The sequence below is a fragment of the Anser cygnoides genome, chromosome 6 (genome assembly GCF_040182565.1).
Source record: "Anser cygnoides isolate HZ-2024a breed goose chromosome 6, Taihu_goose_T2T_genome, whole genome shotgun sequence".
In the NCBI taxonomy this organism is placed as follows: Eukaryota; Metazoa; Chordata; class Aves; order Anseriformes; family Anatidae; genus Anser; species Anser cygnoides.
This window is the reverse complement of record NC_089878.1, coordinates 10468035-10484011: the sequence shown is the minus strand read 5'-3', so window position 1 is coordinate 10484011 and position 15977 is coordinate 10468035. Positions and strand designations below refer to the sequence as shown.

At 46.3% G+C, this 15977-nt stretch overlaps 1 protein-coding gene across 4 annotated transcripts in view; it reads left to right on the top strand.

The window, feature by feature from the left end:
- Positions 1–15977, top strand: part of ABCA12 (ATP binding cassette subfamily A member 12) — a 111614-nt gene that overhangs the window by 16508 nt on the left and 79129 nt on the right. For 3 of the 4 annotated variants that reach the window (XM_066999642.1, XM_066999644.1, XM_066999643.1), the window contains exon 6: positions 14451–14544. In XM_066999642.1, coding sequence (XP_066855743.1) covers positions 14451–14544 — 94 coding nt within the window. Of the gene's footprint in view, positions 1–9826; positions 10234–14450; positions 14545–15977 lie in introns of those variants that run through there. The other variant, XM_048058405.2, reaches the window with a different exon arrangement.

Genomic DNA, 15977 nt, shown 5'->3' with positions numbered 1-15977 from the left:
TTGTCATGCAAACCAGTGTCTACAAGTCACAGACTCCTCAATATTCCTGTTCTTGTGCTGGAAGGAGAAACGTTTCCTATGGGAGATGGTTGATCTGTTGGTTGTTGGCTTCTGCTATTAAATGTTAGGTTATTTGCGCGCTCTAGGTTTCTTCACACACGTTAAACAGCCTGTGCTGGTGAGAAGGTTAATGCCGTCCTATGTCATCTGACTGCCACGGGATATTATCTCTACATTTGTGCTCTAGTTTAACTTCTAGGAAGAAATTATATCCCAGATAAATATCACAGTCACATTTTCCCTCGGAAGTCCTTACTGCCATCCTTGCATTATCAGAATGGCACAAAGTGAGGCTCGCTCAGCCATTTCTGGTGAGATGTATGTGTATTGTAGTCTGTCTTGAAACTAGTTTTGGAAAAGAAGGCATCAGAGAGCTCCTTTAAAGGGCTTACTCAGAGCAGTGCCTGCAGAGAGCGTGCTCTTTCGTGGTATTTTTCCTCAAGCAGACATCTGGTCCTACTTCTGTCTTCTTGGAGGCAATGAATGTTGTTTCCAGTGCATCATCAAATGTCTCATTATTAAATAATTAGAGAATGGTTTTTCTAAGCATTTGGACTGAAGAGCTCTGATTATTATTAAAGCTACTACCTTCTGGCAATGGAGAGGACGACAGCAATCCTCCCTTGATGTTTGTTGAAACAAGCCGAAGAAAAAGGGCAGACCTTTGGACTCTAAATAATAATACTATCCATAAATAATAAGGCTCTTCAGGGCCCTTTCTAGGCAGACTGTAACTTCCTGCCAAAAGGTATTCATCTTTATGCACAGGCACGGTGTCTGCCCTGTGCTGCTCTCTCACCACTGGTCCTGCTGCATTTCAAGGCTGTGCATTTCTTACAGAACATTCTTCTTATTGTGGTAATTATAATGGCAGCCAAAAAGACATACGCCTGCTGGGGTTTTCTTCATCATTTCAAAGTTTTTACAGTCAGAAATTTTGTCTGGGCAAGAAATAAAAAAAGCAAGAAGCAACAAACGAGGTCACTTGTTTGGGATTTTCAGATGTCCAGACTGGAGGTGACCAGAAGCGTGGCCCAGTTCTGCAACTTGGTAGCTGCAAAATCCAGCACACTGCTTGAGCTTTGGACAGAGGAGCCCCGAATATAGTGGCCAGATGGCCTTGCTAGCAGCCAGGGGGCTCTGCCAGGCGTACAGAGGTCCTGAGCTGATGGCTCTAGCCAGCTTGCTTTCCAGCCTTGCAGTACGCACACAGTAGGACCAGTATAGCCAAGACCTGTCTGACTTGCTGACCAGGTCCTGCCTGGTAAATCACCCCATTCCCACCACACACGGCCTGTTCTGGAGGTGATGGGCTAACTGTGGCTATCCAGAAGATGCTGGACTTGCTGAGCCCTTAGTGCAAGATTGTCCAACCACACTTCAGTTTAACACCTCCTCTTTCTTCATTCCATACATAAGAAAGCTTCCTTGTGATGGCAGAATCACGATATCTACTCTTGCCTTTGTCTTTCTGCCATTTCTGTTTCAAAAATAAAACTGTAGCCTGTGGTTAGATAAGTCCAGCAGTGACCACTGTCTGAGGCATAAACTATCAGGGAGTCTTGCCCATTTGGTCAGCCAGGGGTGGGTATATTAGAACTGAAGAGCTGCACGTGTAACAGAGGTGCCTCCCAAGATAAGGAAACATCACGCAACCCCCAGAGAGGGTGTACTGGTAGCAGGTTGCTGGCTAATTGCAAATTTGAGGTCTCCAGCTGAGGCCCCGCATCTTACGGCACCTCCCAAGGATCCAGTGTGTTCCCCAGCACGTGTGCCACACCTGCTCCCCTGGCTGCATGCCTTGTAGCACTCAGGCATACGTAGATTTTGAAATGAGGGTCATAAATTCAGAGCATGCCTTATCATAAGCCCTTCTCCTGTGCTCAGCTCGGTGAATCAGACCACAGGTCTTCATGAACGGCCACACTTTCTCTCGGGAAGGATGCTGAGCTGCAACTCATTAGGGAAAGGAAGGGGTGAGCACTCTCTTCCAGGCTGATTATGAAGCCTTGGGATGAGCCATGCTCCTTCAGCCGTTCAATGCAGATTGCCTGTTTCCATCATGTGAGTCAGGATCAAGCCCACTTTGACAGAACATCTCTCAGTGACCTGAAGAGGAAAAAGGGTCGTTTAACCTTTACTTTGCTAGCACTTAAGGAGCTGTCAAAACCACAGTCGGAAGGGGAGCGAGCCCTTCACTGCCACTCTCTGTGCTCCTACATCACTGCAGTGCTTGTGTGAGATTATTTCAACACATATTTTTCTTCTACAGCAAGCAAGTTCCCAGCTACAGGAGGCTGACAGCCCTTGTGTAACTCGTCGTTACTCATCAGCACTCCACGTACTCATTTGGATCTCAGGGTGTGGTCTTAATTAGCTATTTTGTAATAACACCCAGGTGACTTGGTAAGGGATCAACACCCTAGAAACCTATTCAATAGGAGCACGGTGACTCCTTGTCCTTGGAATACTCTTCCAGATTGTTGTTTGCTTCTAGAAATTGAGTCCATGGGGTTGTTTGTCCAGCTATCCCAATAACTTCTATAACTGTTGATTGAATTCAGCCAGGTTATGCTGGTAGATAAATCCTACAGAAATGATTTCATAAAAATGTGCAACCAGGTAGAAGAGTAAGAATAGCTTAAGTGCCTTCACTGATAACCCTATGCTTGTTCATGAAACAAAAAATCCACATGGAAAGAAGGATGTGTGAGTACCCAAGTTATAGGGGGAAAATAGTACTTGCAACTCAGATACTGAATCTGAGCAAACTGAACTGTAGGTTGGTGTTTTGTTAGCCTACAAGAAACCTAGCGTGCATTCTTCTGTTGCTACTTTTAAGACTTCTTATCTCAGCATCTTAGTGATGTCTCCCAGTTTGCTGGTCTTCCGTGGTCTTCAGCATGTGGCAGCCACGTCTCAGGGTTTTGCTGAAACTGTCTGGGGCTTTGAAGTGGTCTGCCAGGAAGGTATGTGCTCAGCCAAGGACTTAATAATGTTTTATATCAGGTGCAGTCAGACTTGTATAACTATATTGTTTGGAGCTAAACAAAGCTTTGCCTTGGTTGTGTTTGTAATATGGAGCAAGTTTTTAGCCTTGTTGGTTGACTTTTGAATAGTTCAATAAAATCAAGTGCTAACCTCTGTACAAGTTAAACTTTTGCTTTATTTCTGTTTTGGTGGGAATTAATCACGGTTATTTTTCAGGGGCGTCCTTGGATCTGAGATAATAAGCTCTTTTCTAACCTTATGCAGCCTAAGCCATCAAATACTTTGTTAAGAATGCCTCACCTTGTATTCAGCGAGTTAGGGAGCTCTTTGGTCAGCTGCATTCATCTACACTTGACCCAGATGCATATTCAGGTCCTTCAGCCCACTGTTTGAGGCTCTGGAACACTCTCTGTCTCTTTGTAAGCATACTTGCTAGTTGCTCCCACTTATGTGTTAGAGAAGCAGGAAAAAACCTTTAAGCCCTAGTAATCACTGCTCTATTGATACTGGCACCACTGTCTGTGTTGCATTATCTGTCAGGAAATACACTCAGGGTGCCATTTCTTTCCACTGTTCTAAGTCTGTGAAGCCAGTCCTGCATTTATTATGGAACAAAGAGAAAACCTTTTCTTAGTACACGATTGAGGGTTCATCTTCCCATCAAGTGCAAATGACTACAGTTAATTTTTGACTTAGTACAATTTGCATCTCTCAGAAACTGTCTGTTTCCATTGCATACAGAACAGCACACCAATGGTACAGCTGTTGTCTTAAACACATCATGTCTCTGCTGTTTCCTTATCCTTGCAGTCTGTCTTTAGGCCTTTTAATTTGGAAGCTGCTATTTTTTTTTTTTTTTTGCATCGTTGCTGATGCTTTCATTTAGGAAGCATGGCTGTCCCCAGCCTTAGAAATACCCCTGTTCTTTGCCAAGCCAAATCCATTTTTCGCAGCGACCTTGCTTTGGCCTTGTTATCCGCCTTACTGTGAACAGTGTGGTCTCTAATCAGTCCATCTGTCAGCTGTCCAGGTTCACGTGACAGGACACAAGTGTTGCCACGCAGCTTGGAGCAAGCGAATGCACGAGAAATGAGAAATGTCAGAGGATTTGGATGCTGGTAGCTGCCTCATGCCTTGTTGCAAGCCTTGGCGTTGGGTCTGGTCTGAACATTGTTCATAAGCTGGAGGAAGGGTTAAAGGGCACGGCAATGAAACTTGCAGTGATATCATCTGCTTGCTCGTACAAAGCAAGGCTCTTGGGCAAAGCTTGCCAGGCATTGCATCAGTCAGTGCCCACTAGGCAGCCTTGGGATCCAGTGGGTTTCTGGAGATTGGAGGTTAGACCCTGACCCCAAGAATAAGGATTAGAAGAAAGGGATGTAAGTAAGTGGGTGATACGCATACCCATCTGAGCACAGTGGTGCCCAAGCTTATTTGATGAGCAAGAGGGTGAAGCAGAAGGGACGGCTCTGCTGGTGTACCGGGCACAGACACAGGGCTTATTGGCAGCTGACAGGATCTACTAGGCCCCTGCCTTTCCCTAGTACTTGCACCTGCAACTCTTTTCCAGCTAACCTTAAATCCTGACACAGTGTTGTGCATGAATGGTGTCACAGGAGTTTGTAACTGGTGGGAAAGGGCAACATGAGCAGCCTGGTGAGATAGATGCGTGTGGGAGCCTCACAAGCGAAGGCCTCAGCTGCCTGGGTGTGGTGAGATGTGATTCATGGGCCTGCAGCTTTGCTAGGACCAGATGAAGGTGTCCCTAGGAGCCAATGAGCAGGGAAAAGGACTGGCTGGTAATGCTGCTTTCCCTTCTGAACAGAGGCTTTAAAGCCAGAAGTTGCATTTCCCTACCCTTCCACAGCCTTCTTCCCACTAAAGTTGTCATAAGAAAAAAAAAAAAAAGCTCTTCTGAAAATCCTATCCCAGACATTTTTAGTATGGGGTGCTTCTAATTCACTTGCAGAAAACTCAGACATCTTGATTTTGGTGCTTAACTGCTTTGATTTCGGAATATCCCAAAACTCACACTTAATATGAGGGCTTACTCCTGGGAACAGAGCTGCTCTGTAGGAAGTTAATACCCAAGGAATCAAAAATCAGCAGCACAGTTCTCCTTGAGCTATATGGGGTGCGTTCTGTGTGTCATCCTTGTATTTCCAAGCTCACTGATGGCTGGATCACTGGAGGAAAAAACTGCTTCCAGGAGGACCTTTTTTCTAAACAGATATTAAAAATGAGAAAAAATCACTGAGAAATTGTGGAAATGTCTTTGGTGGCGGCAAAGTTGTAGTGTGGTGCTGCCATGTCACGTGCAGCTCCCATAGTGGCCAAGAGTATTGCTGCCCATCATAGGCTTTCTGAGGGCTCTGACTAGTTTGTTTTTAAGTGCTGAGTGAGCATCCTTCTAAAAACTGTGCCCTGGTCAGGTGCCTGACACTAGGCGCCCAGGAAACTACACTTCCAGGCTCCTGCCGTGCCTTAGGAAGGAATTTGGAGTGACCCGGGAGTAGTTGCAGTCACGCACTGGGGAATGTCGTGGGCTGCATTACAAAAGCCTTTTTTTGTTTTACCATTTAGCAAGTGGTGTTCCAGTTAGCACAAGACTCTTACGCCTTCCCAGCATCATCCAGCACTACGTGCGGTGTTGCCTAATGCTGTCAAGTCCTCAGGCAGCTGCTGCCTTACCTGGGAAGGAGGTCGAGTTTTAAGTCAGCTGGACAAGAGATCACAGAGGAAGTCCATGCGTGGTTTATCTGAGATTTCTATGCGGGTAGCCAAACATTTGTTGGTATTAGCTTACACAAACCACGAGGAAAGCCCGGCTGCTGCAGTTTGGTAACTAAAGGCACTTCAGACTCTGCAAGAGGAAAGTAAGAGAGTCCTTCCTCTTCAGTGAGTCATGGCATTGCCCCATTGCTCCCCTTGCAGATCTCCTTCAGTTCCTTGTGCTTTGCCTGTGTTTTTTGGGCACGGTAGTTGATCTGGTTATGCTACTTCACTCCCTGCTGGTGTGCTCTCTCCTCCTCCAGGTCCCTGAGGGCACCTAACCGCTGTTCACCTGGGTGCCTCTGGAAGGCTCTGCTGTGGTTTAGTTGGAGCTTGCACAACCACTGCAGGATTAGTGTTTTGCTTTTTTTTTTTTCCTCATAGCCAAGATTTTTTTTATTTCTTTATTGGCACTGACTTCAAGGGGGTAAATGTTCTGTCCTGTCAGTTTAGCTCCAGATACCAGTGTTTAATAGTCTTACAGATCATCAGTCAGTGACTCCATCCTTTTCTCTTCCCAGTTGTCTTACATCACTTCCCTAAGCTTTCATTTCTCACAGAGGTAACTGACATGCCTGGGAAGCAAGAGTGCATTCATTTTCACTGGAATAACTCTGCTTGAAAGAACATCTCAAGGAAAGGACTCAGTTTGTGAGTTCCTGGTGTGAGGTAAGAAACTTTTTGCCCTGGATTCTACACTTCCTGCATGACACTGGTGGTGGTCCAAAGCCACCGCTGAAGCTGAGGTGACGAGCCATGTTTCTGAAGACTTGCCTTGGCTGAAATCACAGCTCGGAGCTCCCCTGAGGTTTTCTCAGCTTCACATTCACAGGAGCAGGTTCTGCTCTGAACTAATGACTTGCACCTCTGCCCAGAAGAAATGGAATACAGTTCTTCACCAGGAGAAACTGTGTGATTTGAAGTTTACTGGTGGAAGAAAGAACTTAGCCTTTCCCTCCTCTTCCTCTCTGCCTATATGCACTATTAGACGCTGGGACATCTGTCTGGTCTGGTCACTTGGTTGAGGAGTGGCCGTGTAGTTGCACAGCCTCCTGTGCCATCTGCAGGAATTATTAAGTAAAGGAATTAGAAAGCAAAAAGGTATAAGGCATTAATAAAGTTCTCATCTTGTGTTTCAGAGCTGGAGCAGTCTGGTGTTCTGGGAGCTGAGTGCGGGTGCTCTGAGAGCCAATTGACATTGAGTTATTCAGGTTTTACAGTGGTGAACTCGAACAAATTACCCTTTGGGTACCTCCCAAGGGGAATGTTTGTTGACTCAGTTCACAAAGGAGCTAAGGATGTGCATTTGCTTGGGAAAATTATTATCCAAATCACAGAGTTCTTTTGAAACAGTTGTTTGACTGAATACCAAAAAGAAGCAATCAAACGCTTGCCTCAAAAGACCTTGGCAAAGCAGCAAATGGTGAAATCATAAATTTCTTCTCTCCTACCCCCTCAGAGCAAAGTTATCTATTTTGGGATATTTTTTTTTTCAGTCCCTGGAGAGGAAGTGAATGAAGTTTGCAAGTGGCGTTGTCTGGATCCAACAAAATGAAATCTGCTGTGCCTTCTGTATGTAGCTAACCTAGAGCAGTGTCCTGAGGAGCAGTGCTTGTTCTTCACCCACAGACCTCCCTCATAAGGACGTTCAGTAGAAGAAACACCAATGTAGAGCTGGGAGGTTAGATGTCTGAGTTCCTTCCCATCACTATCTAAATTTTACCAGGGAAGGCTTAAGCTTATTTTAGCTCCAGCTCCACTCCCATTGCTGGAATGTCCAATCTATTTAGACTCAAGGTATGTGGGGCAGGAACTGCTCCATCTCTGTTGCTACTCCCATCTTTGAAGTATTTCCTAACCAATCCGGAGAGGCTGTTTCTCTTCACTGAGAACCACTTCTCTCTCTTCCTCTCTCTCACCCTCATTCTGTGCCTTCAGCCACCCCTAGATGAAAGCTGCTCTGCTCCAAGGTCATTCTGGCTGCCACGGTTGCCTCCTCCACTTGTGTTCCTAGGTGAAGTTTGGCAAGGATTCATTCAAGATGCTCCTCATTTTTGAGGCACCGTGTTGGCTTGTGGTTGGAAGAAATGCCATGTAGGAGGTTTTCTGATCTCCTGTGAAATACGCTGAGAGTAGCAAAGCCTTGCACAGGTTGCCTAGGTACTGAAGGACATGGTGGTGTGCTGCTTGGCCGGGGTTTTGTTACCCATTAGGGGTTGATTTCATGTCCTTGGCTGGATGTTGGGTGTTGAAGGTAACCCTTATCTTCCAGGGTTTTGATAGTGTAGCCATGTTTGCTCAATTTTCATTTCTTTTACCTTTATTTTATCTAGTCAGGGAGGTTTAGACCTGATTGTATCGTATCTGAAGTAGCTGGGGCCAGAACAGCATGTGGTGGGCATGGCTTGCGTCCGCTGGCAGGGTCCCGGGTTCTGCCCCAGGTGGCACAGTGAGCTGAACAGCACTGGGGTAGAGAAAACTGGGCAGCCCTTCATCAGCCCGTGGGACACTGCCAAGAATGGGAACAAAAGCCATGACAAGTGCTTGGGGGTAATTGGAGCTCCTGTAATCGCAGCCTGCTGAGTCGCTTTGCCCAGCTTACCCGTTCAAGAGCTTTCATCAGTGGGCAGAGAGCCCTTCGGCACTGGAGAACAGAAGTTTCTCCATCCAGCGTTGAAGAGAGTCAATAGTTTAAAGAGGTTTCTAATGTAAAACTGGTCACTGGGAAATGTAGCAAAGCTCCTGGTGTCTGTTCAAAAGGAGCAGCGATTCTTGTGTGGTTTTCCCCCTCTCATGTTGGATCTCTCATTCCAAAAACTCGACTTTTTTCCCACCTTGGGAGGCTGGTGTTACTGTAGCCCTGTGGGGAAACTGAGGCACAGGATGCACGTTAAGCCTCACTGAAAGTTTGATTAGGTTTTGGAGAGAGAGAAATATTTGCCAATAATTTAGGGAGACACATGTTTGTTCATGAACACATTTGATAAATCGTATTTCTAACCAGAGATTTCATTCTTCTTGTTTCCTTCCCCTCAATGATCTTGTAAAACCAAACTGTGTTGGCTTTATTTTACCCAAACACTCGAGACGCAATATACAAGCCCAGTTTTAATTCAAAGACTTCTTTCTTGACTGCTCTCAGGTTGCTGCACAGGAGGTGCGCTGAGTGCTGAGCTGCCCGATGGCTTCCTAACATCTGACCCGTGGCTGAAGCACGTTGGCTTTGAGGGTGACCTCAGTGTTAGCAGATGGGGTCCTTGCATGTACCTGGTCCTCTCCGGGTGGGATCAGAAGCTCTGCTGGATGACCAGAGCTCATTAGGCAAGTCCATATCTGGTTTCAACACTCACGCTTGTTACAGTCCCCTCTGCTGCTAGTGCTGCCCTCCGTACCTGCAGTTCACTCTCTCCTTTCATCTCCGGCTGGTTCTTAAATATCTCACCAGTAGCTAGGAAAAAAAATCCATAATCAAGTGAATAATAACAGCACTCAAGCCACACTAGTGCTCTGAAATCTTTGTGGGCTCCAGTTCTGCAATCCCATTCCCACTGGATGCGATGTGTTATATTGAATTCAATCAGTTAGAACACCAGGGCTGATCTCCCTGGAAGGAGAGGGAAGATACACGAAGCTGAGCAATTAGATTTTCATTTATGTGTTTTTCTTGCTTTAGTTTGTGGTTTGTTTGTTTTTTTTTTTTTTTTACTTTTATTTAATTTCCCTGGATGGGTAGGTTTGAGATACTAAAAAGTAGTAAAGAAAAATACGAATTCCAGTTCAGCAGTGCCAGGAAGATGCAAGCTGTGGATACTTTGTTCTTCCCGGCCCTTGCCTGTGAACTCGGGGAAGTCGGAGCGGCCTGGCAAGCAGCCTGACTCTGCTGTTGATGACACCTCTCCGGCAGAAGCGGTGTGTGGGTAGGCAGGTAGTTTCATCACAGGGAGGAGGAGGAGGAGGCATGCATCACCTTTTGTTTAAGCAGAAGCATCTTTTTGGAATGCTATCCATTTTATCAGTTAGGGCTTGAACAAAGAGCAGCCAGGAGAGGCTGGATATTGTAATTAACACAAGTGGAGGCAGGCTGCTGCGTCTGCCTGCCTGCCTGGAGAAGAATAACCTGTTGAATTTGCTAGGAGCTATTGCTACGAGGACAAGAGCTGCAGTTACGGGGAGAACGGCAGCCACAAGTGGATGAGGTAGCTGCTTCAGAGCTATGCTGTGGGGAAGAGGCTCAGATACTGGACACTGGATGCCCGTTTGGGTCAGAGCCTCCGCTTTTGCCTCCTAAGCCCGGGGAGAAAGAACACGCAGCCCGCTCCCATTTGGTTGGGTCGGCCGAGGATGGCTGCGCTCTCCCAGCACCTGAGGATCCTGCTGTGGAAGAACTGGCTGAGTGTCAAGAGGCAGCCGGTGAGTGTGAAAACAAAGCCGTAGAGGAGGGGGAGCTGGAAACCGCAGGAGCTGAGGAGCAAGAAGGGCACGACAGGAGAGGAAAGCCACGGTGTTAAAATAGAAATACTTTGAAGGAAGGAGAGAGAGAGGGAAGGAGGGGAATGGCACGGAAAGAAGATGGGTCATTTTAAGCCAAAGTGGCTGCATCTTGTGTTGGAGATCATGGTGAGGGCTCAGGAGTCCAGACTGAGTACCAGGGATGCTGCTGTTGGTCCCTGCAGACAAAACCCTACACAAACTCACGGGCAGACCTGAATTAAGGCTGCTTAAATCTGCTCCAGTGTGAGCAGTCCCCAGAGTCTGTGTGCAGTCTTTGAGGAGTCCCTGCAATCTGGGGACAATGGGAGTGTCCTTACCTAGAGCCATTTGTAATGGATGGACAAAGAAAAAAGTGTCTCTGAGAGGTGCAGGTGGGACAGGTTTCCAGCACAGTCCAGTGTGTTGCAAAGCAACCACACCAGATGGTTTTTTTCCCAAAATAAAGCATTGCTAGGGATGTCCAAGAAAGGAATCTGAACTGCGGTGTCATGGAGGCAAGTGCTCCTTCGGGTGGCATTGCATGTCCAGGCAAAGCCTGTCTGGTAGTTTTGTATCGAAAGTTTTGCTTGCAATACAGCTGCACTGGCATTTCAGCAGAAGCACACTGCAATTCATGGACTTGGGCTGCAGCCCGTCCTCTTGCTGGGAATCCCAACGGGATGGTTTGTAAACTCTCTGGTTGCACGGGAAGCCTTGGCAGGTGCAGAAAGGGCAGAGAAGAGGACGTGTGTCAGAGAAGAGCCCCATGGACAGTGTGATATGGGGATGGAGTGAAAGAGCTCCCAGCACTGCGTACATCTGCAGGGTCGGCTGTGTGCCTGTTCTGTCCTGCCTCTCGGGTCTGGAGCCTGCTTCAAAGAGGTGCTGAGTTCATCTGAGTCCTTGTGACCCTCCCCAGTAGCTGCAGATGGGCTGTGCTCCTCAGAGTTAAGTCTGTGGCTGCTGTGAGAGATACAGGAGAATATTTTTTCTGAGATACGGAGGAATACCAATAGATTATCTCTAGTTACATGACCAATTTCAACACCCTTGTCAAAACCGGAAGGCTTGGGTCTCTTTCAGCTCCTGTGTACCTGCAGTAAATGCTTACATAAGCCCTGACCATATGGTCTCACTTGCTATAATTCTTCTTTCAGTTTCCTGTAGAGATGAAACATCAATTCTGTAGGATGGGAATGTCAGTTAAAATAAAGTCTGGACACCACCGATTGCTTTAGGGCAGGCATTCTCTCCAGCCCTCCTTCCGTTCCTTCTCTTGCTCCAAATTAAGGAGCTTGCTCCGAATGCGGAAGCTGTGAGGAGGTAAACCCAGAAAGCTGCTCCTAAACACATACTGATTTCTCTATCCTTTCCATTTTCAGGTTTGGTTTTTTAACCTGTGTGATGTAAACACACTGGTGGACCAGGCTTCCAGACAGCTTGTTTTAGTGTGTGCTTGTTTTGCAGGGGAAGCTCTCTGTTGTGCTTCTTTGCTTCTGATAACCCCCGAACGCGGCTGCTGCTGCTGCAGTGGTGCTGGTTGCCCTCGCCAGGTGTGATCGGCATGTCATTGCAGTCTGACACAGGCCAGCCCCTCTCCTTCCACAGACTGAAGTGCTTTCTCATTGCTACTGCTCTGTTTATCAGTCTGTCCAGGGCTGGCGAACGCATTTGATTCTGCCTTTTGCTTTACACTTTATTTCCTCTGCACACTCTCTGCAGAGCCCCTAGAGAGATTGTATGGGGGGAGCTGCGGCTTGCTTGGCCATCAATTTGCTGAAATCAGCTGAAGCTCCGCATCCATAACCAGGGAGAGCCTCGGCACAGGTTACTCCTGCTGAGAAAGGAATGGCCGTGAGTGGAGGTGGCAGCCTTCTGGGGAGCAAGGTTTGGCCTGCCTACCAAGGGGAATTGGAGAAATCAGTTCTTCTTGCACTTTTATTGCTTTCCATCTGTCACTTCTATGCAGCTTAGTTATTTAAACAGATGCAGAAGGGAGAGAAAACGTGCCTGCATCCAGACGTACTAAGGTCTGCGCAATTAAATCTGCTTTTAGCAGTGAAATAATCCAGCAACCAAGGGATTATGCAACCTGTGGCACAGCACTCGGTGTCCCACGAGCCAAATTGGCATTGATTGTGGCTCCGTTCAAGTCAACGTGTTCTACCTGCAGTCGGCTTGGCCAGGCTGCTTGTCTTGTTTTTGCTAACTAGAAATGCCTGGGACAGTGAGAACGCTGTGTTGTAACTGATGTACCCAGCTACTATTAAATCCAATTAACTCCAAGCACGGAGATACGAAGGGAAGAGCTGCCTGGGAGTGGAAGCGCCATTTTAGCTCCAAATGGGGAGGCACAAAGATTTCCCAGAGTGGAGACGATCTTTATTCATTTCCTCCACCAAGAATATGAAAGATGTCTTGCCCTTCCTTTAGGCAGGCTCTGACTAATATCAGTTTCTGTGCTGTTACCCCATAATTTTCTTGTAGCCTACGTGGTGCTAAACTAGGAGGATACCTTAATAATGCTGTGTGCATGTGAATTAATCCAAGTTAAATACTGTATTTGGGGACTGATTACAGGGAAAGCATGTGATATATGAAAAAAAGTATAAAAAATGTTGGTTTCAGTGATGAATCCTGTTATATAGTATATATATAAAAGGAGGGGTGGGGTCTGTAAAAGCTAAAATGCTGCTGAACGTTGAAACTATAGGAGTACCCTCTCTGAAAGGATGTGTTAGGAGGTGCCTTGTGGTTTGACAGCTGTCAGTTCCTATTTTGGGGCATGAGTCGTGCTCCCACTTCCATGGCTGTGTGTCATCTCATCGGGGATGGTAGGGAGGGAGTTGCTGTGAAACAAGCCTCTTTAAGTTCAGTTGCTCTCCGGGATTTGTTTGTCTGTTTGTTTGTTTTTATGTTCCAGTAAGCATTACGGGAAATGAAAACACTGTTATGGGCTTGGAATTACCTTTGGAAAAATGGGTTTGGGTAATATGTTACTGATCTGAAAAAAATAGCGATGCAACAATGAAAAATGGGATGATTTTGAAGAAAGACATCTCTGCGGTTTCAAAAACTGGCATGAAGATAGCACAGCAATTTTGCAGCACAGGGTACTTTGAGCTTTACTGATGGATGGAAAATTCTAATCTAGTAGGCACAGTAGCGAGCTAGCCAGCTAGTACAAAAGCAGTTAATTATTTGAGAAATTGCATTTTCTTAGCTTACAAAACTCCGAGGCTTGCAGTTTTAATACTGACTTTGGGCCTCCTACCTAGATTGGTTTGCTGCACTAGATGATTAGCAGACTATTTTCTTCATCCTCATCCATTGAAATGATGAGCCCTCATGTCAACGGCAAGAGGTCCATAAAGCTTTGTATTTTTTCTGACATAGTATGCCAATTTTACATCATTTCTCTTCCATCACAGCTCACCTGTGTAGGCTGCTACAGTTTGGAAGTGGAAAGGTACCAGGGAGTTAGGTTGCTGTGGTCAGGAGCTCACGTGAGGAGTTCTGGTGGTTGGCGATCGAATGGGACTTCTCCAGCTGGTTACACAACTCTGTAAATCCCTTCCTTCACCATGCTTGGTTCCATGCCTTGTAAACAAATACCAGGAAAATCCTCTTTCTTTTGGCTGTTCTGTAAGGCTGAACCGTTTGTGAAGAACAGTGAAAGTTTCTGGGGGAAAAAAGTGCTGTAGCCTTGTCATTTCAATGTCAAACACTTCGATTTTGAGCTATAGTTAATCATATCAAGGTCACCTTTACCAGTCATGTGAGCAGTGCCATACACTGAAAGTGAAACCTTTCCCCATTTTGGCTCTTCAGTCGTGCAATCAATGCATCCAAAAGTCTCGTACTTGTCAGGGTGCTTTTACTCGTACATAGCAGTGTCTCAGATCTGTGCAAAACTGTGTAAACAGCCAAGCTGAAACACAGGAAAGCTTCAGGCTCATTATTTGCTCTTATGATCTTATGTGGTTTTTCTTCCTGCATAGATAATACTTGGGTTTTAATAATATGTGCACCGAGACAGGCATTATTTACAATGCATCTTATAACTCATTTAGAGTGGTACTTGTACATTCCAGACAAGCTCTGGGACACATCAGCGCGACAAACGTAACCGATATATTTTCATTGCTATTTTATAGGTATGGTCATTCATTTTAATTTCCTGGCCTGTGGTTGTTTTCATAATCTTGGCCATCATCCGTCTCAAATTCCCTCCAGAACCACAGCCAAACTGTAAGTAACCGGTTTGCTTTTATGTCTTTGGGGTTTAGTTCTCATTTCAGTGACTGATGTGTTAATTTGATGTGTTTTGTTACTTTTACAAATCTGGTTCTTTGTAGTTTCCAGTGGAGACTTCCTGGGATGCAGCATGCTGTAAATAAAATGTCCGTGTTCCTCTGAGGTTGCTTCTATTTATGTTTCTTTTAAATTAGTTTCATAATTAGAAAACAACTTTGCAGAACAGTCTCATCAAGATGCACTCAGGTACTGCTGTTGTAGGCAGCAGTATAAATCTACATGATAAATTGAGGGACAGGAGAGCAGCTGGGAGAGATCTTATTCAGCAACACGAACAAGGGCATAGGCTTCAAGTGAGGTTATGAAGGTAAAAAACACAAGGTTGGTCATCATGAAAGATTTCACCTTGTTTGCTACAGGCAAAAAGCTCCTCTTCAGCTGAGCCTTAGTAGTATCTGCCCAAATAGTGGTAACTTGGCTCCTGGCACATGATGGTGCATGTGAGCCCTTACTGGCAAGTCCCAGAGCAGCTGGTGGGTGGGTGAACAGTTGGTGGTGGCTAAACGGGTGAAGAGTTTGCACAAGCTGGCTTTCGCTTGCAGGCTGTGCCTCCTGGGTCGGGAGAACACGTGTCTGCACCCAGAGTATGGGTCTGCTTGAATCTGCCCTAAAAATTCATGCTGAGTTTAGTAAATACCCATCACCAGCAGAAGACATAGCCCTGTCATGCTCTCAAACCAGGCAGTGTCTGTTTATGAAGTTACATGGTAAAGCAGAGCAAGGAGTTTATCCAGAGGGAAGCCTTCTTCCTTTCCGCAGTGTTAACTGAGGTGGATCCAATCCGTGGTTCTGCCCTCTGTAGCCTCTCAAGGCAGTCCCAAGGGAGGGGAAAGGATGGGTAGGAAGGGCTGGCCTCTCTTTTCAGCGATAGCCTGCCTTTGTGTTGGGAGAAATCAATCATGGAGCTGTACCCTTTTTGTTAGCCCCTAGTTAGAGGAGATCCTCAACCTTATTGCAGAGCCCCTGAAAGTGCATGCCAGACTCTTGCTTCATGTTGCACATCTCGTTTGCTGAATCACATCCACGTGCTGCAGCACAGAGCTGTTACTGACAGCCACTGCTTCCCAGCACAGGGTAGGAACAGGCCCTCCAAAATTGCCCTTACCAAAAGATTTGCAACACCTGACTCACAGGGGAGGTACCCCCCTAGCTGACCAGCCTCAGGCTGGTGTTGACTTGACAAGAACAAAGCTGTGTCGTGGGCAATGCTGGGTTTTTCTATTTGGGGGAAGGAGGCTGAGGCAGGGGGAGAGGAGACAGATTGACAGCAGCAAGGACAAGCAGTTGGCTTCCAGTCTGTAGCTATCAGGTGTGTAAAATGTGGTCATGAGAGATTTGTACTTGATGGCATGTGTGCACTGGAAACG